Source organism: Mobula hypostoma, chromosome 14 (assembly GCF_963921235.1).
Source record: "Mobula hypostoma chromosome 14, sMobHyp1.1, whole genome shotgun sequence".
Taxonomy (NCBI): Eukaryota; Metazoa; Chordata; class Chondrichthyes; order Myliobatiformes; family Myliobatidae; genus Mobula; species Mobula hypostoma.
Genome location: NC_086110.1, coordinates 28178826 through 28203238, shown reverse-complemented (window position 1 = coordinate 28203238; position 24413 = coordinate 28178826). Strand labels below are relative to the sequence as shown.

The 24413-nt window shown below is 40.5% G+C and overlaps 2 protein-coding genes across 16 annotated transcripts in view; one reads left to right on the top strand and one right to left on the bottom strand.

Annotated features, from left to right (window-relative positions):
• Positions 1–16663, bottom strand: part of rpgrip1l (RPGRIP1 like) — a 194637-nt gene extending 177974 nt beyond the window's left edge. For 3 of the 6 annotated variants that reach the window (XM_063066855.1, XM_063066860.1, XM_063066862.1), the window contains exons 1-3: positions 16592–16638; positions 15030–15245; positions 3173–3274 (exon numbers count right to left, since the gene is read on the bottom strand). The gene's annotated coding sequence lies outside the window, so the exon portion shown is untranslated. Of the gene's footprint in view, positions 1–3172; positions 3275–15029; positions 15246–16591 lie in introns of all 6 variants that reach the window. The other 3 variants (XM_063066856.1, XM_063066858.1, XM_063066857.1) reach the window with 3 other exon arrangements.
• A 187-nt stretch (positions 16664–16850) lies between these two features.
• The window catches only part of fto (FTO alpha-ketoglutarate dependent dioxygenase), a 377466-nt gene continuing 369903 nt past the window's right edge, over positions 16851–24413 (top strand). For 3 of the 10 annotated variants that reach the window (XM_063066848.1, XM_063066847.1, XM_063066846.1), the window contains exon 1: positions 16851–17139. In XM_063066848.1, the coding sequence (XP_062922918.1) occupies positions 17092–17139 (48 nt within the window). In that variant the 5' untranslated portion in view covers positions 16851–17091. Of the gene's footprint in view, positions 17140–20040; positions 20118–24413 lie in introns of all 10 variants that reach the window. The other 7 variants (XM_063066854.1, XM_063066845.1, XM_063066843.1 and 4 more) reach the window with 5 other exon arrangements.

Here is a 24413-nt window from a genome sequence, read left to right as displayed (position 1 = left end):
CAATATGGTTCAAGGAAGAGCTATTTGATTATAGAGAGAAAGCAGCTGTCTCTGATGTTGTGAATTTCTGTTAGAATATCCATTCCAAACTTTCAAACACCAGTAAGGATATGCCATATTTTACTTGCACATGATGACATGGAATTTGTACTTTATTTTTTGTGTATTTTTAAAGTCTGTCTCAGCATGAGCAAATTGCTGACAAAATTGGTGTTTATTATCTTTTCCTGATTACTTCTGAACTTATGAAATAATTAACAATCAACATCATCAGGGGTGCCTGGATCTACTTACAGTACATCCTAGAAAGGGCAAGCATGACAGATTAGGGTGACATTGTGGTGCAGCTAGTAGAACCACTCCCTCACAGATCTGGCAACTCAGCTAGGATTAGGGTTTTGACTTCACATGCTGTCAGAGTGGAGTTTGTACATTTTCCCTGTCACTGCCTGTATTTCCTCCCATGTCCCAAACACAAGTGGGTTACAAGGTTAATTGGCCACTATATAAAATGTGATGTTTATTTCAACATTTTTAACATTGTGGTAGGATTGTCCATGTGGGTCCCAAACTTTATATTTGGAATAAAACCTGCACAATATTCAGTTTCAGTGATTCTTCTACCAATACAAGGCCAAAATGATGATAATCGTTCCTGTGCAATGCCCTTCAATTCTGTATATTGGACAGGCATAACATTGATGGGGTCTGGGTTGTTGTCAAAATTAGACCCACTCATGAATCAGAAAAGCAGACATCTAAATGGCCAGGAGATGCTTCTGATTACCTGAACTGCTTAGGGTATAAGTATTCAGAAACCTAAAGGGTATCAAAAAAATACCTAAATAAATAAGACATAATTTTTTTAAAGTTATCAAATGTTTTTAAAGTTTTCTTTTAATTGATAACCCAAAGGATTTTTTCTCCCTAAGATTAACAAGCCATTTAAAATCTGCCACTTGAACATCTTGTATTGATTGGTTTCCCCTTGCTACCATGCAGTGGAGGTATGATACAAAATCTTTGGGTAGCTAATCTAAGTGTCCTCATTCCCATTGCACTGCAGGCTGATTTCAATACTTGTATCCAGCCTTAAGAAAGGTCACCATAAATTGATGATGATAACTTCATGATTTCTGTATTTGAACAAACAAATGCAGAATTCTCAAAGATTTGTGGATTATTAACTATGATCAACGGTAGACTTCTCATTACATTTACTGTGAAATTCAGGCCACCAAAGGTGAAGCACAAAAATATAAAAGCAATAATTTTTTCCTCTTTGTATGCATATATTATGGTTATAAATCACTGTTTATAAGTATGCATTTAAGTTTCTGTTTGAGAAGTAGTTTTAAAAGCAATGTGAAAAAGTTTTCATAAAATAAAAATAAGATGTCATTTCCAAATGCACTGCATGCTTCAAAGAAATGAAATATAAGGTCATATTGTGGTTGACACAGAAATCTGTATTGGTAAAGTTATGAACCATTTAGGAATTTATTCACAAGTTCTAGATGTTCACAAATTCTTGAGCTTGGAATAATCACAACATCGTGTTTTTTTAGAATAAAAACATTTAGACTGAAGAGAAAAATGAAATAAGGAAACAAAAAGAACAGTTTCTATGTTTAACAACCTTAGGGCCTCCTAACAATGTTTTACAATCAATGAAATATTTTTGTAGTAGCTATATTAATATAAAGGAAACGTGACAGAAAACTTGCATATATCAAGATACAATAATCTTCAGATAAGAACACAAGAACATAAAAATAGGAGCAGAAGTAGACTATCTGGCCTGTTGAGCCTGCTCCGCCATTCAATAAGATCACAGCTGATGCAAAAATCTATCCAACCTTGTCTTAAATATACTTACTGGGGTAGCCTCCACTGGTTCATTGGGTAGAGAATTCCACAGATTCACCACTCTTTGGGAAAGCAGTTCCTCCTCATCTCCGTCCTTAATTTACTCCCCGAATCTTGAGGCTATGTCCCCTAGTTCTAGTCTCACTTATTAGGGGAAAAAATTTTCCTGCTTTTATCTATCCCTTTCATAATTTTGTATGTTTCTATAAGATTGCCACTCACCCTTCTGAATTTCAATTAGAACAATCCTAGGCGACTCAATCTCTCCTCATAGCCTAACCCCCTTACCCTTGGAATCAACCTGATGGACCTCCTCTGCACCACCTCCAAAACCATAATATCCTTCCTCAAGTAAGGAGACCAGGATTGCACGTAGTTCTCCAATTGTGGCCTCACCAGTACCCAATAACAGTGGCAGCATAACCTCCTTGCTCTTAAATTCAATCCCTCTAGCAATGAAGGCCAACATTCCATTTGCCTTCTTGATAGCCTGCTGCACCTGCAAACCAACTTTTTGTGATTCACGTACAAGCACTCCCAGGTCTTCTGCATAGCAGCATGCTGCAATCTTTTATCATCTAAATAATAATCTGATCTTCCATTTTTCCTTCCAAAGTGAATGACCTCGCAATAACCAACATTGTACTCCATCTGCCAGACCATTGCCCATTCATTTAACCTGTCTATATCTCTCTGCAGACTCTCCGTATCCTCTGCACAATTTGCTTTTCCACTCAATTTAGTGTCATCAGCAAACTTAGATACACTACACTTGGTCCCCTCTTCCAGATCGTTAATGTATATTGTGAACAGTTGCAGGATCAGCACCGACCGCTGCAGCTCACCACTGATTCCCAATCAGAGAAACACCCATGTATCCCAACTCTCTGCTTTCTATTGGTTAACCAATCTTCTATCCATGTTAATACATCACCTCCAACTCTATGCATCCTTATCTTATGTTTTTTATGTGGCACCTTACTGAACGCCTTCTGGAAATCCAAGTAAATAACGTCCATATGTTCCCCTCTATCCACTGCGCTCATTATATCCTCAAAGAACCCCTGTAAATTTGTCAAACAGGACCTGCCTTTGCTGAATCCATGCTGCATCTGCATGATGAATCCATTTCTTTCCAGATGCCTCGATATTTCTTCTTTAATGATAACTTCAAGCATTTTCTCAACTGCAGATATTAAATTAACTGGCCTATAGTCACCTGTCTTTTGCTTAAATCCTTTTTCGAACAGTAACGTGACATTTGGCTTTTTCCAATCCGTCAGGACCTGCCCAGAGTACTCACCAGATAATTTCTTCCAATGCTGTTGGTAAAAGAAGGAGGAGGCAGTAACGCCACAAATAACCTATTCCTCAGCAGTCCATTATTTGAGTGTTGAAGATAAGACTGGAGGCAAAAGGGGAGATTAACAATTGAGATTTGATTAGAGATCTTAAGGTAAAGGAACTCTTAGGAGACAGTGATCATAATATGATAACATTCACTTTGCAGTTTGAGGGAGAAACTAAATTCAGATGTATTGGTATTACATTGGAGTAAAGGGAAATACAGAGGCATGAGCAAGGAGCTGGCCGAAGTTGATTGGCAGGGATGATGGTAGAGTAACAATGGCTGGAGTTTCTGGGAGCAATTCAGAGGATGAAAAATTGGTTAATCCGAAAGAAGGTGGGAGGAGGCAACTGTGGCCGACGAGAGAAGTCAAAGATAGCATGAACGCCAAACAGAAGTCATACAATATAGCAAAAACTAGTGGGAAGCTAGAGGATTTGGAAACCAACACAAGGAAACTAAAAAGCAATAAGGAGAGAAAAGATGAAATATAAAAGAAAACTAGTTGATAATGTAAAAGAAGATACAAAAGTTTTATCAGATATGAAGAAAGTAAAAGAGAGACAAAAGTGGACATTAGACCACTGGAAAATGATGCTGGAGACGTAGTAATGGAGTTGTTCCCATTAAGAAATGGCAGAAGAACTTAATAAGTGTTTTGCATCAGTCTTGACTGTGGGAGACACCAGCAGCATGGCAGAAATTTGAGAGCCGGGGGGTGGGTGGGTGGGTGGATGTGAGTGTAGTTGCTATTATCAAGGAGAAACTGCTTGGGAAGCTGGAAGTAGACAAGTCATCTGAACCAGATGGACTGCACCCAAGGTAGCTAAAGAGACTGTGGAGGCATTAGTAGTGATCTTTCAAGAATGACTAAAATCAGGAATGGTTCTCAAGGTTCACTCCACTGTTTAAGAAGGAAGGGAGGCAAAAAACAGGAAACTACAGCCCAATGAGCCTGACTTCAGTGGTTTGCAAGACATTAGAGTCCATTATTAAGTATGAGGTTTCGGGGTTCTTGGAGGGTCATGATAAGATAGGACAAAATCTCCATGGATTCCTTAACCTTACCTTGACAAATCTGTTGGAATTCTTTAAGGAAATATCAGGTTGGAAAGACAAAGGAGAGACGGTGGATGTTGCTTACTTGAATTGCTGGAAAGGCCTTTGACAAGGAAGTAGTAGTGCAATCACTGGAGTGGAGTATGACGCTCTCCTAAGGGTTTGCCTTTAATGGACAATGCCTGCATGTGACTTTGCTCAACGTGGGGAGGCTCATGCACAGGCAGCTACTACATGGTCCTTGACAGATTCAAGTCACGGTCTAGTGGCATGGCACTGGTGGCATGACGGGGGACGTTTCACTGCTGCAGCCTTCTTCTGCCTTCACTGTGATGCGTCATCATCTTCTGTCAACTCCACAACTGAGGTGTTGGTTGAAATGCTCTTTTTCTGGAACCTCCCCTTTGATCTCACCATCAAGGGTGACCCCAACAGAAGTTAAGCTCCAGAAGGCATCAGTCTCAGGATTTCAGGAACTCACAAACCTCTCTATCATGAGAAATTGATGATTCGTAGATAAGGATGTGCCAAACATGAGGCTGCGAAACAGGATCAGAGCCTAGTACACAAAAGATGCTAGCGTAGAACAAAGACTGGCTGACTGGTAGAAGGCAAAGAGTGTGAATAAAGGGGGCCTTTTCTGGTTGGCTGCAGGTGACTATTGATTTACAGGAAGGGTTGCTGTTAGGTCCACCACTTTTCACATTATATATATATTAAGAATCTGGATGATGGAATTAAGGTTTGTGGTCAAGTTTGCAAATGATACAAAGGTAGGTGGAGAGTTTGCAGAAGGATGTACGGATTTGGAGAATGGGCAAAAGAAGTGGCAGATGGAACACAGTGTTGGGAAGTGTTTGGTCATGCACTTTGTACAAGAATAGACTATTTTCTAAACAGGAAGCAAATTCAGAAATCAGAGGTGTAAAAGGACTTGGGAATCCTAGAACAGAATTCCTTAACTGTTAACTTACAAGTTGAGTTGGTAGTAAGGAAGGCAAATACAATGCATTTCAAGGTGGTCTAGAAATTAGGAGCAAAGATAAATGCTGAGGCTTTATAAGGCATTGGTCAGACTGCATTTGAAACAGGTTTAGGCCCCTTATCTAAGAAAAGATATGCTAACATTGATGACTCTGGGCCTGTACTTGCTGGAATTTAGATTAATTGGAGGGGGAGGGGTCTCATTGAAACCTACTGAAAATTGAAAGGCCTAGATAGAATTAACGTGTAGAATCTAGAACTAGAGGACATGGCTTCAGAAAAGAGGTACAGGTGTCCCCTGCTTTTCAAACGTTCGCTTTACGAAGTCTCACTGTTACAAAAGACCTACATTAGTACCCTGCTTTCGCTAACAGAAGGTGTTTTCACTGTTACGAAAAAAATCAGCGCGCGAAACAAGGCAGCGCGCACCCTGAGCAGCCGCTCTCCCCCCGGATTTGGAACTGCATTCTTGCCAGTATTGCTTTAACACGTGCCTGTGAGCAGCCATTTGCAAGATGAGTTCTGAGGTATTGGAAAAGCCTGAAAGAGCTCGTAAGGGTGTTACACTTAGCGTAAAACTAGACATAATTAAGCATTTTGATCGTGGTGAATGAAGGAAGGACAAAGTGAGTTTGGCTTGTGGAAGTTGACAAACATGATGTTGAAGAGGTTTTGGCATCCCATGACCAAGAACTGATAGATGAAGAGCTGATGCAATTGGAAGAGGAAAGGATAACAATCGAAACTGAATGAGTAATCATAAAGTACGACTTTAATTTTGAAAGGGTACGTAGGTTTAGGAGATATTTGCAAGATGGTTTGAGTCCTTACAAAGAACCGTGTGATAGAAAAATGCGCGAGGCTCAGCAGTCAAGCAAGCCTTCCACATCAGCCACAGAAGACGACAAACCTCGACCTTCAACATTGAGGCAGGCAGTCATAGGGGAAGATGAGCCGCTTGCTCTAATGGAAACAGACGACGAGATGACACCCCACTGTCCCACCACCCCAACCCCCAGGCCACAGACAGATACTGATTCGTGGAGAATGCAGCGGTAGCTCGGAGGCACACAGCACATCTTTAAGAAAAAAGCTGAAATAAACATGCTAATTAATTAGGTGCCGCCCCACACATAAATGTCGACTCAGATCAGAGTTGACGGTATTGGTACTGATCTGGGCCGACAATTACGTGTCAGGCGGCACCTAATTAATTGGCATGTTTATTTCGGCTTTTTTCTTAAAGATGTGCTGTGTGCCTCCTGACTACCGCTGGACCCCTGCATGCTTCGTGGCAATGTATCGCTCAGTGGCCTGGAGGGTGGGGGCCACTGCACCACCCCAGCCTGCAACGACTCAGTCTAACATACCATCATCAGTGTGCTCGGCGCTGAACCAATTCCAGTAAGTGACACTACACTGTACATACATTATTTCTACTTTATATCGGCTGTGTATTTTTACGTATTATTTGGTATGATTTGGCAGCTTCATAGCTTAAAGGTTACTGGAGAGCGCTTACGCCATGTTTTTGCGAACAGCGCTTGTGTGAGATTTTCAGTACGGAGAACAGTGCAGGCAATGATTGTGGAAAAGTATTTCTACTTTATATAGGCTGTGTATTTATCATATTATTCCTGCTTTTACTATATGTTACTGTTATTTTAGGTTTTGTGTGTTATTTGGCATGATTTGGCAGGTTATTTTTGGGTCTGCAAACGCTCACAAAATTTTCCCATATAAATAAATGGTAATTGCTTCTTCGCTTTACGACATTCTGGCTTACGAACTGTTTCATAGGAAAGCTCTACCTTCGGATGGTGGGAGAAACCTGTACATCATTTTAGACAGGTGAGGATGACTTTCTTTTACCAGTGAGTGGTAAATCTGTGGAATTGATTGCCACATCCAGCTGTGGAGGCCAACTCATTGGGTATACTCAAAGCAGAGTTTGATAGGTTCTTGTAGTAAGGGTGTGAAAAGTATGGGGAAAAATCTGGAGAATGGGGTTGAGAGAGAAAATAAATCAGATATGAACGAATGGTGGTGCACATTTGATGGGCTGAATGGTCTAACTCTGTTCCTACATCTATGGAGTTCAGTGATAGTATTCTGACCTCTAAATCAGGTTGTGCATTCAAGCTCCTTTCTAAAGATTTATGCCTAGACAGAAGCCCCAGCCATGATCGTAGGGATAAGCAAAAGAAGTCCTCAAAGCATTTATCGAAGAAGAATAAATTTTATCATGCTATTTTGCCTGACTTCAACTAGAGCTGGATAGATTAAATTCATTTTCCCATATTTAGCTCATCGGAATTATAAAGTTGGAAGTCAGTCAGAATAAGAGTGGAATAGTTCAATCTAGGTCATAAAAGGGAGGAACAGGATTCATACAACAGAAGCTATAAGGCAGAATAAGAGACAAATACTCTCAGAAAAGGGAAGTACATGGTATTACCTATAAAGAGGAAATCGAGTTAGAATCCTAGCTCCAAATCAAATGGGATGTCAAAGTTATGAATACCCTAACTCAAGATGATTAGTGGCCAGCGTAGAGGATGAAATCAGCAGCTAGTGAATGAAGTTTGTATCAGGTCCCAATGGCAATGATTCCTGCCCTCAACCCCACCACTCCCTCCTTTTAAATGGAGAAAAATTTGGTTCCAAGGATAAATTGCTAGCAACACAAAGGAAATGGAAGGTTGAAAGAGCTAAAAGTGAGGGAGACCAAGAAATCACAACCATACACGCAAAACCAGATTTCATTTGCGAACAGCCCTTAAAGGTCATCTTCAATATGGATGAGGATCTCCAATTATGAAGAAAACAACATTGTATAAGAGAAAATTAAGATTGGTGAGGGCTTCAAGAAAATCAAAGATGTGGAGGTTAGTATCACAAAACCTGTTATTCATCATTTTGATTCAATTAACCACTTAAATGTTATGACATATTTCAAAATGGCTGTCCAACCCCAAACAATGCTTCACCGGTCACTATCAGGATTAAGTTCCATCTGCCATTGCCTCCTGCCAAATTACCATCTGATCAAAAATTATTCTGTAGCCTAAGATTACTGTCAACACTATTTCCACAATACCACCAACATACATATCACCTGCAAACTTACTAATCATTCCACTTACATTCACTTCTCAGTCATTGGTATGTATAACAAAACAGCAATAATCCCATCATAAAATCATAAAATGTAGAAGCAGAATTAGGTTATTTGGCCCAACAATTCTGCTCTGCCATTTCGTCATGACTGATTTATTTTTCCTCTCAACTCCATTCCCCTGCCTTCTCCTTGTAACATTTCATGCCCTTATTAATCAAAAACCTATTGACCTCTGCTCTAAATATACTTAATGACTTGGCCTCCACAGCCATCTGTGGCAACTAATTCCACAGATTCACCACCCTCTTGCTAAAGAAATTCCTCATATTCTGATGTTGTGCCCTCTGGTTCTAGACGCCTCCACTACATAAAGATTTTCTCCATGTTTAGTCTAACTAGGCCCTTCAATATTTGGTAGGTTTTAATGAGATCCCTCTCATCCTTCTAAACTGCAGCAAGTACAGGCCCAGAGATATTAAATGCTCTTCACACATTAACCCCTTCATTTCAGGGATATCTCTTGTGAACCTCTTTGGACGCTCTCTAATGTCAGCGCGCCCTTTCTTAGAAGGGCCCAAAACTGCTTATTACACAGTCTGATTGATGCCTTATAAAACCTCAATGGTACATCCTACTTTTATATTCTAGTCCTCTCAAAATGAATGCTAACATTGCATTTGCCTTCCTCACCACCAACTCAACCTGCAAATTTACCTTTATTGAATCCTGCAGAGGACTCCCAAACCTCTTTGCACCTCTCAGTTTTGAATTTGCTCCCCATTTAGAAAATAGTCTATGCCTTTATTCCTTCAAACAAAATGCATGATATATACTTCCCTATACTGCCATCTCTTTACCCATTCTCTTAATCTGTCCAAATCGTTCTGCAGACCTCAACACTACCTGCCCTCCTGCTATCTTTGAATCATCCACAAATTTAAGACACAAAACCTTTAGGGTATGTCCACACTACGGCAGATAATTTTGAAAACGCCGGTTTCGAGTAAAAACGACGGGCGTACACACTAAGCATTTTTCAAAATATCTCTGTCCGCACTAACACGGATATTTGGGCGAATCTCCTCTACTGGGCACATGCAGGACACATAGAAAACAAGCGAAGAGGAAACAGTATACTTAGTGCACGTTTGTCCAGTTACACAGTAGAAAAACTGAATTGCTCTTGGCTCTCGTGCAGGAGGACTTAAAACTAAAATAAAAACGAATACTGGAGCATATGGAGGCAACTGACAGGGAGTTCACGAACAGTATGACCCGGCTGATGACAAACATTGAAAAATTGACTAACTCTGTTGCATTACTAAAGCACCTTGTTAAATGTATAAAACATGTCTGCCTCAGTGTTATCTTGTATTTCCATACAATGTTACATTAGGCTGTTACACATCTATTGTCAGAGAAGTACTTGCATAAATAGGTAAACCACCTTCATACAAGCAAGGACAGAAAACAGGGCAAAGTGAGTATACTTATTTATTCAGTAAGCTATGGGTCAAAGTATTTGGTGAGTACATTTCTAACTCTTCTGGCTTCAGTCTCGTTGCTGTCTGCTCTGAAATTGTTAGGTTTTGCGAAGCGCAGAATCAAATATCGTTGTGATGATTGTACGCTCTAGTATCAATTGTTTGGTGACAATGGGAGGGAGGAGGGGGAGGAGGGCGAGGAGGAATGCCGCACTGTTGCCATCTGTTCCGGCACGTCATGACAGCTGTTTTAAAAAGCTCCAGTTACCCTGTACACACTGCAACGGATCTTAGGCGTTTTCAGATTTATTCACTCTGGAGACCGTTTCTGAAAATCTCCATTTTCGGGGGCTGAAAACGCCGTTTCAGTGTGAACGGAAGGTCAAAACGAAGAGAAAAAGCTTCGTTTTCAAAATTATCCAGCGTAGTGTGGATGTAGCCTTAATCCTGTCATCCAGATTATTAACATATAATGTGAGAAGAAGCAGTCCCAACACCAACCCCTGCAGAACACCACTAGTCACCAGCAGCCAACTAAAAGAAGGCCTTCATTCTCTCCTGTTAGTTAGTCTATATTCTATGCATGTATTTCTCCTGTAATACCATGGACTTGCCAATCAGCAATCGCCTCTGATCTGGGCCAACATTTACGTGCCAGGCGGCACCAAATTAATTAGCTTGTTTACTTCGGCTTTTTTTCTTAAAGATGTGCTGGGTGCATCCCGGCTACCACTACACCACTGCATTCTCCGCGCTAATGTATCGGTCCACGGCCCGGAGGTTGGGGTGGTGGGACACTGGGGTGTCATCTCATCGTCGCCTGTTTCCATCAGGGCAGGCAGGTCATCTTCATGTCTGCCTGCCTCGATGTCGAAGGTCAAGGTTCGTCATCTGCTGTGGCTGATGTGGAAGGCTTGAAAAACGACAGTATGCTTGACTGCTTAGCCTCGCGCATTTTTCTATCATACAGTTCTTTGTAAGTACTCAAACCATCTTGCAAATATGTCCTAAACCGACGTACCCTTTCAAAATTAAAGTCGTACTTTTCTGCAATCATTGCAGCGAAAATCTCACGCAGTTGCTTCACGTTCAGTTCCTGGACGACTTCACTTTCGGTCTGTTCGCTACTGCATTCGGTTTCGATTGTTATCCTTTCCTCTTCCAATTGCATCAGCTCTTCATCTATCGGTTCCTGGTCATGGGATGCCAAAACCTCTTCAACATCATCTTCATCAACTTCCTTCATCAACAAGCCAAACTCACTTTGTCTTTACTTCGTTCACCACGATCGAAACGCTTAATTATCTCTAGTTTTATGCTAAGTGTAACACCCTTAAGAGCTCTTTTAAGCTTTTCTGATACCTTAGAACTCACCTTGCTAACGGCTGCTCACAGGTACGTGTTTAAGCAATGCAGGCTAGAATGCAGTTCCGGGGGAGGAGCTTGGCTGCTCGGGGCACGCACTGCTTTTTTCACGCACTGCCTTTTTTCGTCACAGCAAAAACACCTTCTGTTAGCGAAAACAGGTAACTAATGTAGGTCTTTTGTAACAGCAAGATTTCGTAAAGCCAACGTTCAAAAAGCAGGGGACACCTGTAAATAACATGCATTGACTGTCCTTAGTCTATGCTGCCTGTTATTTCCAACAGATTTCCTGTTAGGTTAAGGATGTGAGGTCACTATACTTGAGGGGCAATGGCCAGTTTTCTCTGGTGTATCTCTTGGCAACGTGCATAAATGTCCCTGAGATATATTTCATGATTAAGATCACATAACTATCAAAGACTAATGACAATAGACAATTTTCAAAGTTGGCATGGCCCAGTTCTTAAATATATGAAAAATCCCACAGTCTACTTATAAAGATCAAGAATATTTAACAGACACAAAATAGATCATTAAATGAGAAAATTGTGGACATAAACTTGATCAGATCATACTGGTAAATCTCCCTTCATTCAAGTTGTGACTGTTTAGATATACATTAAGCTGATGTTGATCCAACGACACTATGATTTCAGTCTCTGAGGCCAACACAAGGGCATCCTTCAGAAGAGTGAACCCACAGAAAGCATCTAGCCCAGATGGGGTACTTGGTCAATTGAATTTAATTGAACAGACTTTATTACTTACATAATTCATAAATATGAGTAAAAATCTTTACGTTACCTCTCCATTTAGGTGTGCAATGTGCAATTTATAATAAATAGTATGTACAACAGGACATTCAGTATAACATAGAAATACAATTGTATCAGCATGAATTAATCAGTCTGATGGCCTGGTGGAAGAAGCTGTCCTGGAGCCTGTTGGTCCTGGCTTTTATGCTGTGGTACTGTTTCCTGGATGGTAGCAGCTGGAATAGCTTGTGGTTGGGGTGACTCGGGTCCCCAATGGTCCTTTGGAAGTTCACATCTACAGATGCACTAGGCTGTCTGCACCACTCTCTGCAGAATCCTACGATTGAGAGAAGTACAGTTCCCATACCAGGCAGTGATGCAGCCAGTCAGGATGCTCTCACTTGTGCCCTGCAGAAAGTTCTTAGGATTTGGGGGCCCATACCAAACTTCTTCAATTGTTTGAGGTGAAAGAGGCGCTGTTGTGCCTTTTTCACCACAGAGCTGGTGTGTACAGAGCACGTGAGATCCTCGGTGATGCGGATGCTGAGGAACTTAAAGCTCTTCACCCTCTCAACCCCAGATCCATTGATGTCAATAGGGGTTAGCCTGTCTCCATTCCTCCTGTAGACCACAACCAGCTCCTTTGTTTTTGCAACATTGAGGGAGAGGTTGTTTTCTTCACACCAATATGTCAGACCTGTGCTGATCAACTGGCTGGAGTATTCACTGATATTTTGAACTTGTCTCTTCGGCAGTTTGAGCAGGCAAATTCAAGCAGGCTTCAATTATACCGGTGCAGAAAAAGAGTGTGGTAATCTGCCCTAATGACTATTGCCCAGTAGCACTTGCATCCACTGTGATTTGGCATGTTAACAAATACACTCAAAAAACTTCTATACTTGTACTGTGGAGAGCATTCGACAGACTGCATTACTGTCTGGCATGGAAGGGCTACTGCACAGGACTGAAAGAAGCTGCAGTAAGTTGTAAATCTAGTCAGCTCCATCTTGGGCACTAGCCTACAAAGTACCCAGGACATCTTTAGGGAGCAGTGTTTCAGAAAGGCAGCGTCCATTATTAAGGAGCTTCAGCACCCAGGGCATGCCCTTTTCTCACTGTTACCAACAAGTAGGAGGTACAGTAGCCTGAAGGCACACACTCAGTGATTCAGGAACAGCTTCTTCCCCTCTGCCAACCGTTTCCTAAATAGACATTGAATCTTTGGACACTACCTCACTTTTAAAAAAATTATTTATTAACCAATTGGCAGGGCCAGGTTGCCAGAAACATTATTTCTGTTTTTGCATGTTTTTTTAATCTATTCAATATACGTAATTGATTTACTTGTTTATTTATTATTATTTTTTTTTCCTCTGCTAGATTATGTATTGCATTGAACTGCTGCTGTTAAGTTAACAAATTTCATTTCACATGCTGGTCTTCGTAAACCTGATTCTGATTCCAAGATCCAAAGTACATTTATTATCAAAGTACGTATGCAGTATACAACCCTGAGCTTCATCTACCCATGGACAGCCACGGAGCTAAAAAAAACCATTGAACTCATTCAAAGAAAAACATCACCCCCCCCCACATGCAAAAGAAACCAAATCACGCAAATGGCAAAAAAAAGAGCGAGAAATACAGAATATAAAAAACAAAATTGAAAGAGTCCAGGCATGATAATGTGAATGAAAGAGTCCAATCCACAAAACTGTGTTGATTAAACCTTGCTCAAGACCCAGGACTCCAGCACAATCTTAAGGCAGCATCAAGCAGGGGCGAGAGAGAGACTATTGGAACACAGGGACCCTCCTTCGAGAGCAGCGTAAGAGACCATCACATGCAGACACCTTCCTCCTGCAGCAGCAAACAAGAGGCTGGTTTAACGGCACTGGCTGTCTACCACGACTTGGATCTGCTCCAATTTGCCTACCATCCCAACAGGTCAACAGCAGATGTCATTTCATTGGCTCTTCACTCAACCTTGGAACATCAGGACAGTGAAGATGTATACATCAGAATGCTCTTCATTGACTACAGCTCTGCATTCAATACTATCAACCCCTCAAGACTAATCAATAAGCTCCAAGACCTAGACCTCAATACCTTGAAGTGCAATTGGATCCTTGATTTCCTCACTTGCAGACCTCAGTCAGTGCGGATTGGCAACATCTGCTCCGCAACTACCATCAACACAGATGCATCATAAGGCAGTGTGCTTAGTCCTCTGCTCTACTCACTTTATACTTATATATCTGAGGCTAATCACAGCTCCAATGCCATACTTAAGTTTGCTGATGACTCTACTGCCTTTGGCAAAATAAAACGTGGCAGCCAATCAGCATATACATGAAGGAGATTAAAAATCTGGCTGAGTGGCACCACAACAAAAACCTCACACTTCATCTACCCTCATGAAGTGTCTCGGCTGAAACATCAATTGTTTACTCTTTTCCATAGATGTTGTGTGACCTGTTGAGTTCCTTCAGCATTTTGTGTGTGTGGCACGGATTTCCAGCATCTGCAGGTTTTCTTGTATTTGAACCCCACATCAGGGGATCCAGGTGGAGAGGGTCAGCAATTTTAAAATTCTCTTACCATTTCAGAGGATCTGTCCTGGATTCAGTTTATAAGTGCCACTCAAAGAAAGTACAGTACTGACTCTACTTTTTCAGAAGTTTGTGATGATTTGGCACATCATCTTAAATGTTCTCAAACTTCTATAGAGGTGTGGTGAAGTGTATACTGACTGGTTGCATCGCGGTCTAGTATGGCAACACTAATGACCTTTAATGGAAAAGCCTACAAAAAGTAGTGGATACAGGCCAGTCCATCATAGCTAAAGCCCCCTGCACCATTGAGCACATCTACAAGGAGCAGTGTTACAGGAAAGTAGCATTCATCAAAGATCCCCACCATCCAGGCCATGCTCTCTTCTTGCTGCTGTGATTAGGAAGAAGGGACAGGAGCTCCAGGACCCGTACTACTAGGTTCAGGAATAGTCATCAGTCTCTTGAACCAAAGGTGATAACTTCACTTACCCCGGCACTGAATTGTTCCCAAAACCTATGGACCCACTTTCAGGGACTCTTTATCTCATGCTCTTGACGTTTTTTACTTATTTATTTTTTATTATTACTATTATTGTTTGTTTCTTCTCTCTTTTTGTATTTCAGTTTGTCTTTTGCACATTGGTTGTTTGTCCATTTTAGGTGCAGTTTTTCATTGATTCTGCTGTGTTTCTTTGTTGTGACTGCCTGCAAGAAAATATATCTCAGAGTTGTATATGTTGACATATATGTACTTTGAATAATAAATTTACTTTGAACTTTGTTAACATATATAATGAAATCTTCAAACTCAGTCGTGAGAACATAATTAATCCCTTAAGGTCAACTGGAATCCAATGGAAAACATCACAAGCTGGAACTTTTCATTGCACAAAGGAAGATGGTGACAGTTTCTGTAGGCAAATCAACTCAGGCAAGGACACCAATGTAGGAGATCTTCAAAAAATTACTCTATACTCAATCATTACCCACCTCTTCAATAACTTTCCTTCCAAAAATGTCAAAAAAGGGAAATTCAGCGATGATCTCAGTACATAAATCGTATAGTTAATGATCTGCTTGCAGCAAAAATGGTGTTTCCATGCTGCTGCTGAAATCCTTCACATTTGAGAAGAGCTACTAAGGATGCACTGGCTAATACTTTAACATACTCTGTAGTCCATGCCACAGCAACTTTGAGATAGTGGTGGTATAGGTAACAGACAAAAATAGGAGCAAGAGTAAGAACTAGAGTAGGCCACCTCTGGACTCCCCCATCACTTGGCACGATCATGTTGAACTGTTCCGAAACTCAAGTTTGGGATGGAATCAGCAGGACTTCAACAAGATTACTTGTACTAAACTTTGTTCAACGTTCTAGATATCTGCTTTGACTGGAATTTTAAATAGATGCCTCACACAAAAACTGTGACCATAGAACAGATTAGAGTTTGGTTAACATATATATGATTTGCCATAATGCTTTTATTGTCTACAGGGCACAGGCTAGGACTGGGATGAAATAATGTTCTTTCTAGATGAGTTTAGTTGCAACAATACTTAAGAAAATTTTCGACATCCAGAATGAATCCAGTTGCTTGACTGGCATTCCATTTTCAATATTCACAGAGTCCACTTTTGGTGCAAGGTAGCTGCAGTGTTTTCGATCTATGATTATTCATCTAGGCTTCGTTAACCAACTTGTGGTCTCCACCTAGAAGGATATATGAGAACGCTATCACCTGCAAATTTGCACCAACCGGTCAAGAAGGGAGCGCTTATTACCTCGTCCTGTTAATTCTATTTTACTTCAAATGCTACACTCCTGTAAAAGGTAGAGAGCGCAAGAAGAATGTCAAATGACACTGAGCGCTCATTTGAACAGTATGTATGTCCAAATTCTATAATAGCAATAAGGGAATACAAATACATCCTCGCAAAATGAGATAATTTCCAGTAAACTTCATCCTATGAGAGCCGAACAGAAATAATACCTTGAAAAACACCAACTATTTCCCCTCCTGTTGGACTACTTTTTACAAAATACCACTCACCAAATACACTCCACACAGCTCATTACAGATTCATTTACCACCACGACAGTTGCTAGCGTACGTCAATTTCCGCATCGTAATCTCCGGTTACCAAGCGCTCTGTATGCTGGGTCCTGTTGTAGTCTTAAATCGCTTTCCTTCAACCGAAGACGGGGTGTGTTGGACAATCAAACTACAATTCCCAGTGCGCACTCGTGCCCCGCCTAATTAACTGACTTTAGTACTTTCTGATTGGTTTGGGGCAGCATTACTCTTGCTCACGCGCTGTAATTAGTTAGTGCTAGTTTGTTGTTTTGGGGGTGGCAGGATGGTTTTGTTCTTTGGATGAATGTCAGATTGGAGAGTTGGACGTTTGCTTCATGTTTGTCGCGCGAGCACGGCTTTGACGGTTGGCTCTCGCGCTGGGCCCGGACCCGGGAAGCTGCTAGCGGGGGGTGTAATCGCGCTGTATGCTGGGACGGTAATGGCGCGCGTTTAAATTTGACGGCGATGAGCCGGGAATGAGGATGAAAAGGCTCAGTAAATACGATAAAGCGAAGGAGATTAAGGTACACTCTTGGTGCATGGAATTAGGCGCTTGTTCTGTTTGGCGTCTATGCTGTTGCGGTGTTTAACCGCATTTGCTCCGGGGAGACGGTGTTAACTGACAGTGAGATAGCAAGGCCTAAATTCACGAATCACGATGGGTACTCTGCCGCCCAGGCGTCATTTTTATGGACTCCGGTTGCAGCAGTATTGCTGCATGTTTTATCTGCATCTGTCTTCAGTCTCTGATTGTTGGAAGTTCTATGCAATGACTTTGAATTCGGGTCAGATGACTTTTTGGTAAAATTGCTGCTTTACCATTGTAGCGCCGTCAGTTTTAGTGAACTAGTTATACAAGCATCCGTGGAAATTTTGTATGGTAACGAGTTTTACTTTGTGAATAAATCCGAGCTAAAACATCCATTTGCAGCACGTTGGCTGGCAAAGTACTAGGTTACTCAGCCCCTCTACACTCTTCCTTTCTCTCACACTGTCTTCGAACTTTTTGATACAGTGATCGCCCTCACCAATCCCCATTGTACCTCACTAGCCATGTCGTCCCTAGTCAAAAATTAATTATTCCTGTTTTCTGTCCAATAACCAATTCTCAAGCCGTGCCAGTATATTACTGCCACTACTCTATATATTGATGTAAACGTTTTAGTTTAAATACCCCACATCCACTGTTTCCTTTTCTATTCTGCTAGTTCACAAGTTTCTAGTAAACATCAGCACATTCAAGCATTTTTCTTACTACTGTTGTGAGGCTAAGTGCTCTAATCTCCTGTTTTCTGTCTTAAACTGTGGGGATGTACTGTATATATCACCTTCCAATCTGGGAGGTATTACAGTGGCATGCAAAAGTTTGGGCACCCCGTCAAAATTTTTGTTACTGAGAATAGTTCAGTGAGTAGAAGATGAACTGATCACCAAAAGTCATAAAGTTAAAGATGAAACATTCTTTTCAACATTTTAACCAAGATTAGTGTATTATTTTTGTTTTGTACAATTTTAGAGTGGGGGGGGAAAAAGGAAAGGAGCACTATGCAAAAGTTTGGGCACCCCAAGAGATTTGAGCTCTCAGGACTTTTGATGCAAATTTCAAAGCTATATAAATACCCTGACTCCTCAAACCTTGTCCCAACAATCAGCAGCCATGGGCTCCTCTGAGCAGCTGTCTAGCACCCTGAAAATTAAAATAAATGATGCCCACAAAGCAGAAGAAGACTATAAGAAGATAACAAAGCGTTTCAGGTAGCTGTTTCCTCAGTTCGTAATGTAATTAAGAAATGGCAGTTAACGGGAACGGTGGAGGTCAAGTTGAGGTCAGGAAGACCAAGAAAACTTTCCGAGAGAACTGCTCGTAGGATTGCTAGAAAAGCAAATCAAAACCTCCGTTTGACTGCAAAAGGCATTCAGGGAGATTTAGCAGACTCTGGAGTGGTGGTGCACTGTTTTACTGTGCACCGACACCTGCACAAATATGACCTTCATGGAAGAGTCATCAGAAAAAAAACGTTTCCTGTGTCCTCACCAGAGTTACAAAATACACGTGGACTAAGATGTTAACTGTCCTGTGCTATCACCAGTGGGATCATCAGTTGATATGCCACCTGTCTTCAGGAGTTTCGGCCTGCTTATGATCAAGACTCCTTCGAGGTGGTGGGCCAGTAATGCTAAAGCACCACCTCCCACTGGTGAGCTTAAAAACTTGGCATCTTCCTCTGTCAGAGTTGTTGGTCACTTCCATCCAACAGATAGTTTACTCCTCAGGTGTCTATGCAACTACTGAAGGGTTTGCAAGATATGTATACACTGTCTGACTATCTGCCCCTCTGGACATAGTTGGTCCACACCCATGCTGATCCTTTCTCTGCTGCCTCAGCTACAGCCCTGCTGGTTGACCACAAAATTCAGTGTCAGAAGTTTGCAAAGGAACATCTAAACAAGCCTGATGCATTTTGGAAACAAGTCCTGTGGATTGATGAAGTTAAAATAGAACTTTTTGGCCGCAACGAGCAAACGTATGTTTGGAGAAAAAAAGGGTGCAGAATTTCATGAAAAGAACACCTCTCCAACTGTTAAGCACGGGGGTGGATCGATCATCCTTTGGGCTTGTGTTGCAGCCAGTGGCATGGGGAACATTTCACTGGTAGAGGGAAGAATGAATTCAATTAAATACCAGCAAATTCTGGAAGCAAATATCACACAATCTGTAAAAAAGCTGAAGATGAAAAGAAGATGGCTTCTACAACAGGAAAATGATCCTAAACACACCTCAAAATCCACAATGGACTACCTCAAAATCCACAATGGACTACCTCAAGAGGTGCAAGCTTTGCCATGGCCCTCACAGTGCCCCCCCGTCATCGAGAACCTGGATAGACCTCAAAAGAACAGTGCATGCAAGACGGCCCAAGAATCTCACAGAACTAGAAGTCTTTTGCAAGGAAGAATAGGCGAAAATCCCCCAAACAAGAATTGAAAGACTCTTAGCTGGCTACAGAAAGTGTCTACAAGCTGTGATACTTGCCAAAGGGGGTGTTACTAAGTACGGACTATGCAGGATGCCCAAACTTTTGCTTCGGGCCCTTTTCCTTTTTTGTTATTTTGAGACTAAAAGATGGAAGTAAAAAAGTAATCTTATTTAAAATATTAAAGAAATGTGTCATATTTAACCTTATGCCTTTTGGAAATCAGGTCATCTTTTACTCGCTTAGCTATTCACAGTAACAGAAATTTTGACCAGGGGTGCCCAAACTCTTGCATGCCACTGTATGCATTTATACAAAAAGAAATGACAACCAATGTTTTCACCATTTTGATAGTTATTGCCTGCAACATCAAATTTTGGGAGTTAATCCCCTATCATAATGATTATTTTCTTTAATGCTGTTGTTTTATTTTTCTGATTAATAATTGAGGTATTCTGCCATGTTGGACCAATAGTTCTACACTATTAATGGGAGCTTTTCTTTCCCTGTGTATCCTTGCCATAAAGGTAAGATAAGAAAATACTGAAATTATTTGTAGATATACTTTGATATGTTCGTTGGTTTGGTGGTGAGCAGATTTTAAAAGTTTGACAGGTTTGGTTAATGACATCAGGAGCTGGTTGATAATTTGAATTTGATTGCATGATTCATAGTAAATTTCACAAAAGAAATTGACAAGCTTACAAAATTAAATATATTGATTTCAAAATTAAGATAACCATTGTAATAATTTTATATGGTCATTAGATTTTCTGGGTAATCTGTAGGCATTTTTTCAAGATTTATTTCATCATGCTCTACCCTTCTTTTGGAAGTGAGTCATGGCTACTTGCATTAGCTTTGTTTGAATTGATGTATTAAGGAAGTTGATATAATAGATGCTTTCGACAGTTATCAGTTGGCTTATGATTTGTCCCCATGTTTTTTTGGTGCAGTGTAGCTTGAGTAATAATTAAGATTTTGTATATCATGTACTCATACAATTTCATGGTGTCACTGAGACACATCTTGTCGTATAGGTCCAGTTTTCTTCTTTTTGCATTAACATATCCTTATGACTTTGGGGGTTAGTGTCATGTCTCTGGATCCACAGCTTAAATATCTGTTTCAATGACTTGATTCAAAATGCTCTGAAGATGTGATTTTTTGTTTTTTGTCTTGTGCTGTGTAGTTTTGCTATATGATGTTGTGCGCCATCATACAGTAATTTGACGATGAGCAATTTCCAGACTTTGTCGCTCACACCACATCACATTTGCCAGGTGCTTAAGTTGCTACTCTTTTTCTACAAATGCAGAAAATGTTCCTGAACTTCCTCATTCTAGCATTTACTATCTTATGTAAAAACTATCACCGAGTAACTTCAGGGCATTCTGCAGAAGAGGGAAGCTATTATGGCAAAGATGAGGATGGCCTAATTTGGTCCTAACATCATAGAAAAAAAGATGAGGACTTGTGAGCAGAATTCAGTTTTGGGGAGGAGTTGAAGGAGCAGGATATCCAACACAGATCAGCCATGATCATGTTGAATGACAGCAGGCATGAGCAGCATCTGTTTTTCACTTCTGAAACAATTTTATTGTGTTCATGTATCTAGGATGATCTTTGGCCAACTCCTGATCCCACATAGCAGTGAGTAAAGAAATAGAAAGATTGTGCAGAGTAGTGTACGGCTGGAGAGTTAGTGAATAAAAGAAAGGCTTTAGAAAATGGTGGATGTGAGACCAGTTCTGGAAAATGCAATGTACATGAACCAGGGGGTATATAAGTCATTGCTGGGGAGAGGGGACTGATATTAGTTTGCTTATGAATTTGCAGGATTTTATACAAAAGGCCTAGTAATTTTGATTGAGGCATAAATTTTGGCAGTTGATAAGATCCTGTTCTTCAGAATAGTAGTTTGTGGTCCAGGAGAACAGAAAAGGTGTTGATTGATTTTCTTAGCTAAAAGGCAGTGTTTCACTGCTGAACTTGAGTTTGTCAGTGGATATCTTTGCATTGGTAACACTGGAATAAGATTTTTAATTCACAATGTTCTGAGCTGAGTAAAAGTGAATCTTGCTGTCTTGTGCACGGCAGAGGAGTGACATGTGCATTGTTTCCAGTGGTTGTAGTGTATTTCTGGTGTGAGAGCTTGTAATGTTTTAGATCAAAAATTGAACTAACATTGTATTAAGAAATACTCTTCACGTTTCTCAATTGATTTTCTAAAGTGAATAGCCGACAAGTTAAGTTGCAAAATGGTATACATAAGAAATCTTTGCTGAGTTAGGAATATATCAGAAAGATCCAAGATGACATGAAAATGTAAATGCCAGTGATAATTTGCATATATTTTCCCATGCAATATAAGAAAAATAAAATCTTCCGCAGTCTTTGCTTGTGTCTTCATCTTGTGGTTGGGATTGCATTATTTATCATTTTTATTTATTATTCAGTTTCTGGTTTGTTTTACTAAATTTAGGTTTTACAATTAAGTAAACACAAACATATGCCAAAGAAACTGCATTGTTGAAATTGATCTAATTGCTTTTAATTTTTGCAGAAGCAGTTGTGGCCCCATCAAAGCAAGATTTTTGTTTCTATTTAATTCTTGAATCTACAGACTGGACTGCTGCTTTCAGTTATTAACAATTTCTTTGACAATGATTTGAAACACTAAATTACCTTTAGCTTGCCAATCTATGTGTGATGTAAAATAAATATGCACGCATTTCAGATAAATCTTTCACATTCGTCCTGCAACATATTTTCACAGTCTTGACAAATCAAGGTGATTTCTTAGTTGCCATTTGCCATGTATGAGATGTGGAGTATTTGACTTAATGACACTGGATTCTGTTAGCACTCCAAGTTCTCCTGTCAGTTGGTCATTAGGGTATTTTTTTATGAATTATGGTGCTTCAAGCATAATTTACATGTTCCTTCAAACTTGACAGTGCAATATTTAGACTAGCAGAAGTGGAATTTATGTACCTCATAATTTGTATTCTATAGTAATGGTAGTTGGTAAAGATGCATATCAGTCTAAAGTGAGGGTGCGTGACATATGGTCTCCTGTTCAGATTATTTTTTTTATGCCTCATTCAAAATATTGCACTGTTTTGGGCAATAGTTTGGCGATTTTTTTTGAAGACTTGCAAGTTCAGAAAAATCAGGATATTACTCAACATTAAGCTGTGATAATGTTCAGGGCCAATCTTGGTGGTGATATAGTTGCATTCGGATACTAATTAGGTAGGGAGTTATTAAAAGAAAGGAGAACCTTCAGCAGACACCTCCAGGTTCTTTCCAGACATGATTTCATTGGATAGAGGTGTGCACAATCTTAAATGATTCTGTCTAGACTAGTATTCCAGTGCTGCTTTGCACATCCGGATGCTTGTATGGACATCCTATTTCTGGACCTAATCACCTGGGACTGCCTGACATCCATACATGTCCTTCCTTTGTTAACCCGTCTATGTTGTTGGCCTTGAAGCACATAGCAGAGACTCTTGTCCCTAAACCCTAACTCCCCTCTGAGCTTAAGGAAAAGCTAAATCTGAGCCATGATCTCGACTGATACCTCAACTTGGTACTGTCTTAACTGAAAAACCATCAACTAGTTCTAGACGTTCCTTAAATCCTAAGTTCATCCACAGTCCCTTTAATGGATCAGTCTCTTTAGACTTGCCTTTCAAAAATCCATGATTTTTTTCTTTCTCCATGTCTGTAATCTTCACTTCTTTCAATCTCCTACTATTTTTTTGCCTCCATCTACACCAGAGGTGCCTAACCTTTTTTTTTAATACCATGGTCCCCTATTAATTGAGGGGTCTGTTGACCCCAGGTTGGGAACACCTTGCTCCACACTTTTGTGACTTCACTGTGGTCCTTCAACTCTATCTTCCTCTCCTTAAAACTTTGACTCCTACTCCCCTTTAAGTTGAGTTTAAGAGGTAGTTTTGGATATCTGTTTCATAAAATTCTTGACCAGTTCTACCAATGTTGCATTATGTAGCATGATATCAAACTTTGTTTCGTGACCATCCTGCAAAATCCTTCGAGATACAAGCTGTAGGTAATTTCAATCTGCCTAACTGTTTGAACACGAGTTTTACACAGGTAGCGACTGAGGTAACAAAACAAAGACGTCATTCAAATAAGTGTAGAATAGTGTGCCATGAAACACAAATCATTAAAGCATCATTGAGTTATTCAGCTGGAAACAGGACTTTTGGCCCAACATGTCAATGTTGTCCATGCCTTCCTGAGCTAGTCCCATTTGTATGCAATTGACCCATATCCTAAAGCTTTCCTGTTGTGTACCTGTCCAGATGTCTTAAACATTGTAATTGTACCCACCCCTACCAGTTACTCTGGCAGCTGATTCACTGTCAGCACCTTCAGCGGGGGAGAAACTTGCGTATCAGTTCCCCTTTAGATCTTTCCCATCTCATCTTAAACCTATGTCCTCTAGTTGAGGAAAAATATTGAGACCATTTACTTTGTTTATGTCCCTCATGAATTCACAAACCTTGGCCTCCTTTGCTCCAGGTCTATTCAGTCCTGTGACTCAAACTTTCCATTTCTGGCAACATCCTTGTGAAACTTTTCTGTACCCTCTCTGGCTTAAACACATCCTATAATATAGCGATCAGAACTGCACATCAATGTCTTGTACAGTGCCTTAGCCCTGTACTCAGTGTCCTGCTTGATGAAGGCAAGTGTCTTCACTTTGTCTACCTGTTTTGCCGCTTGTACTCTAGGTCTCTAATACAACATTCCCCATAGCTTTGTCATTCGCTCTATCCAAAATA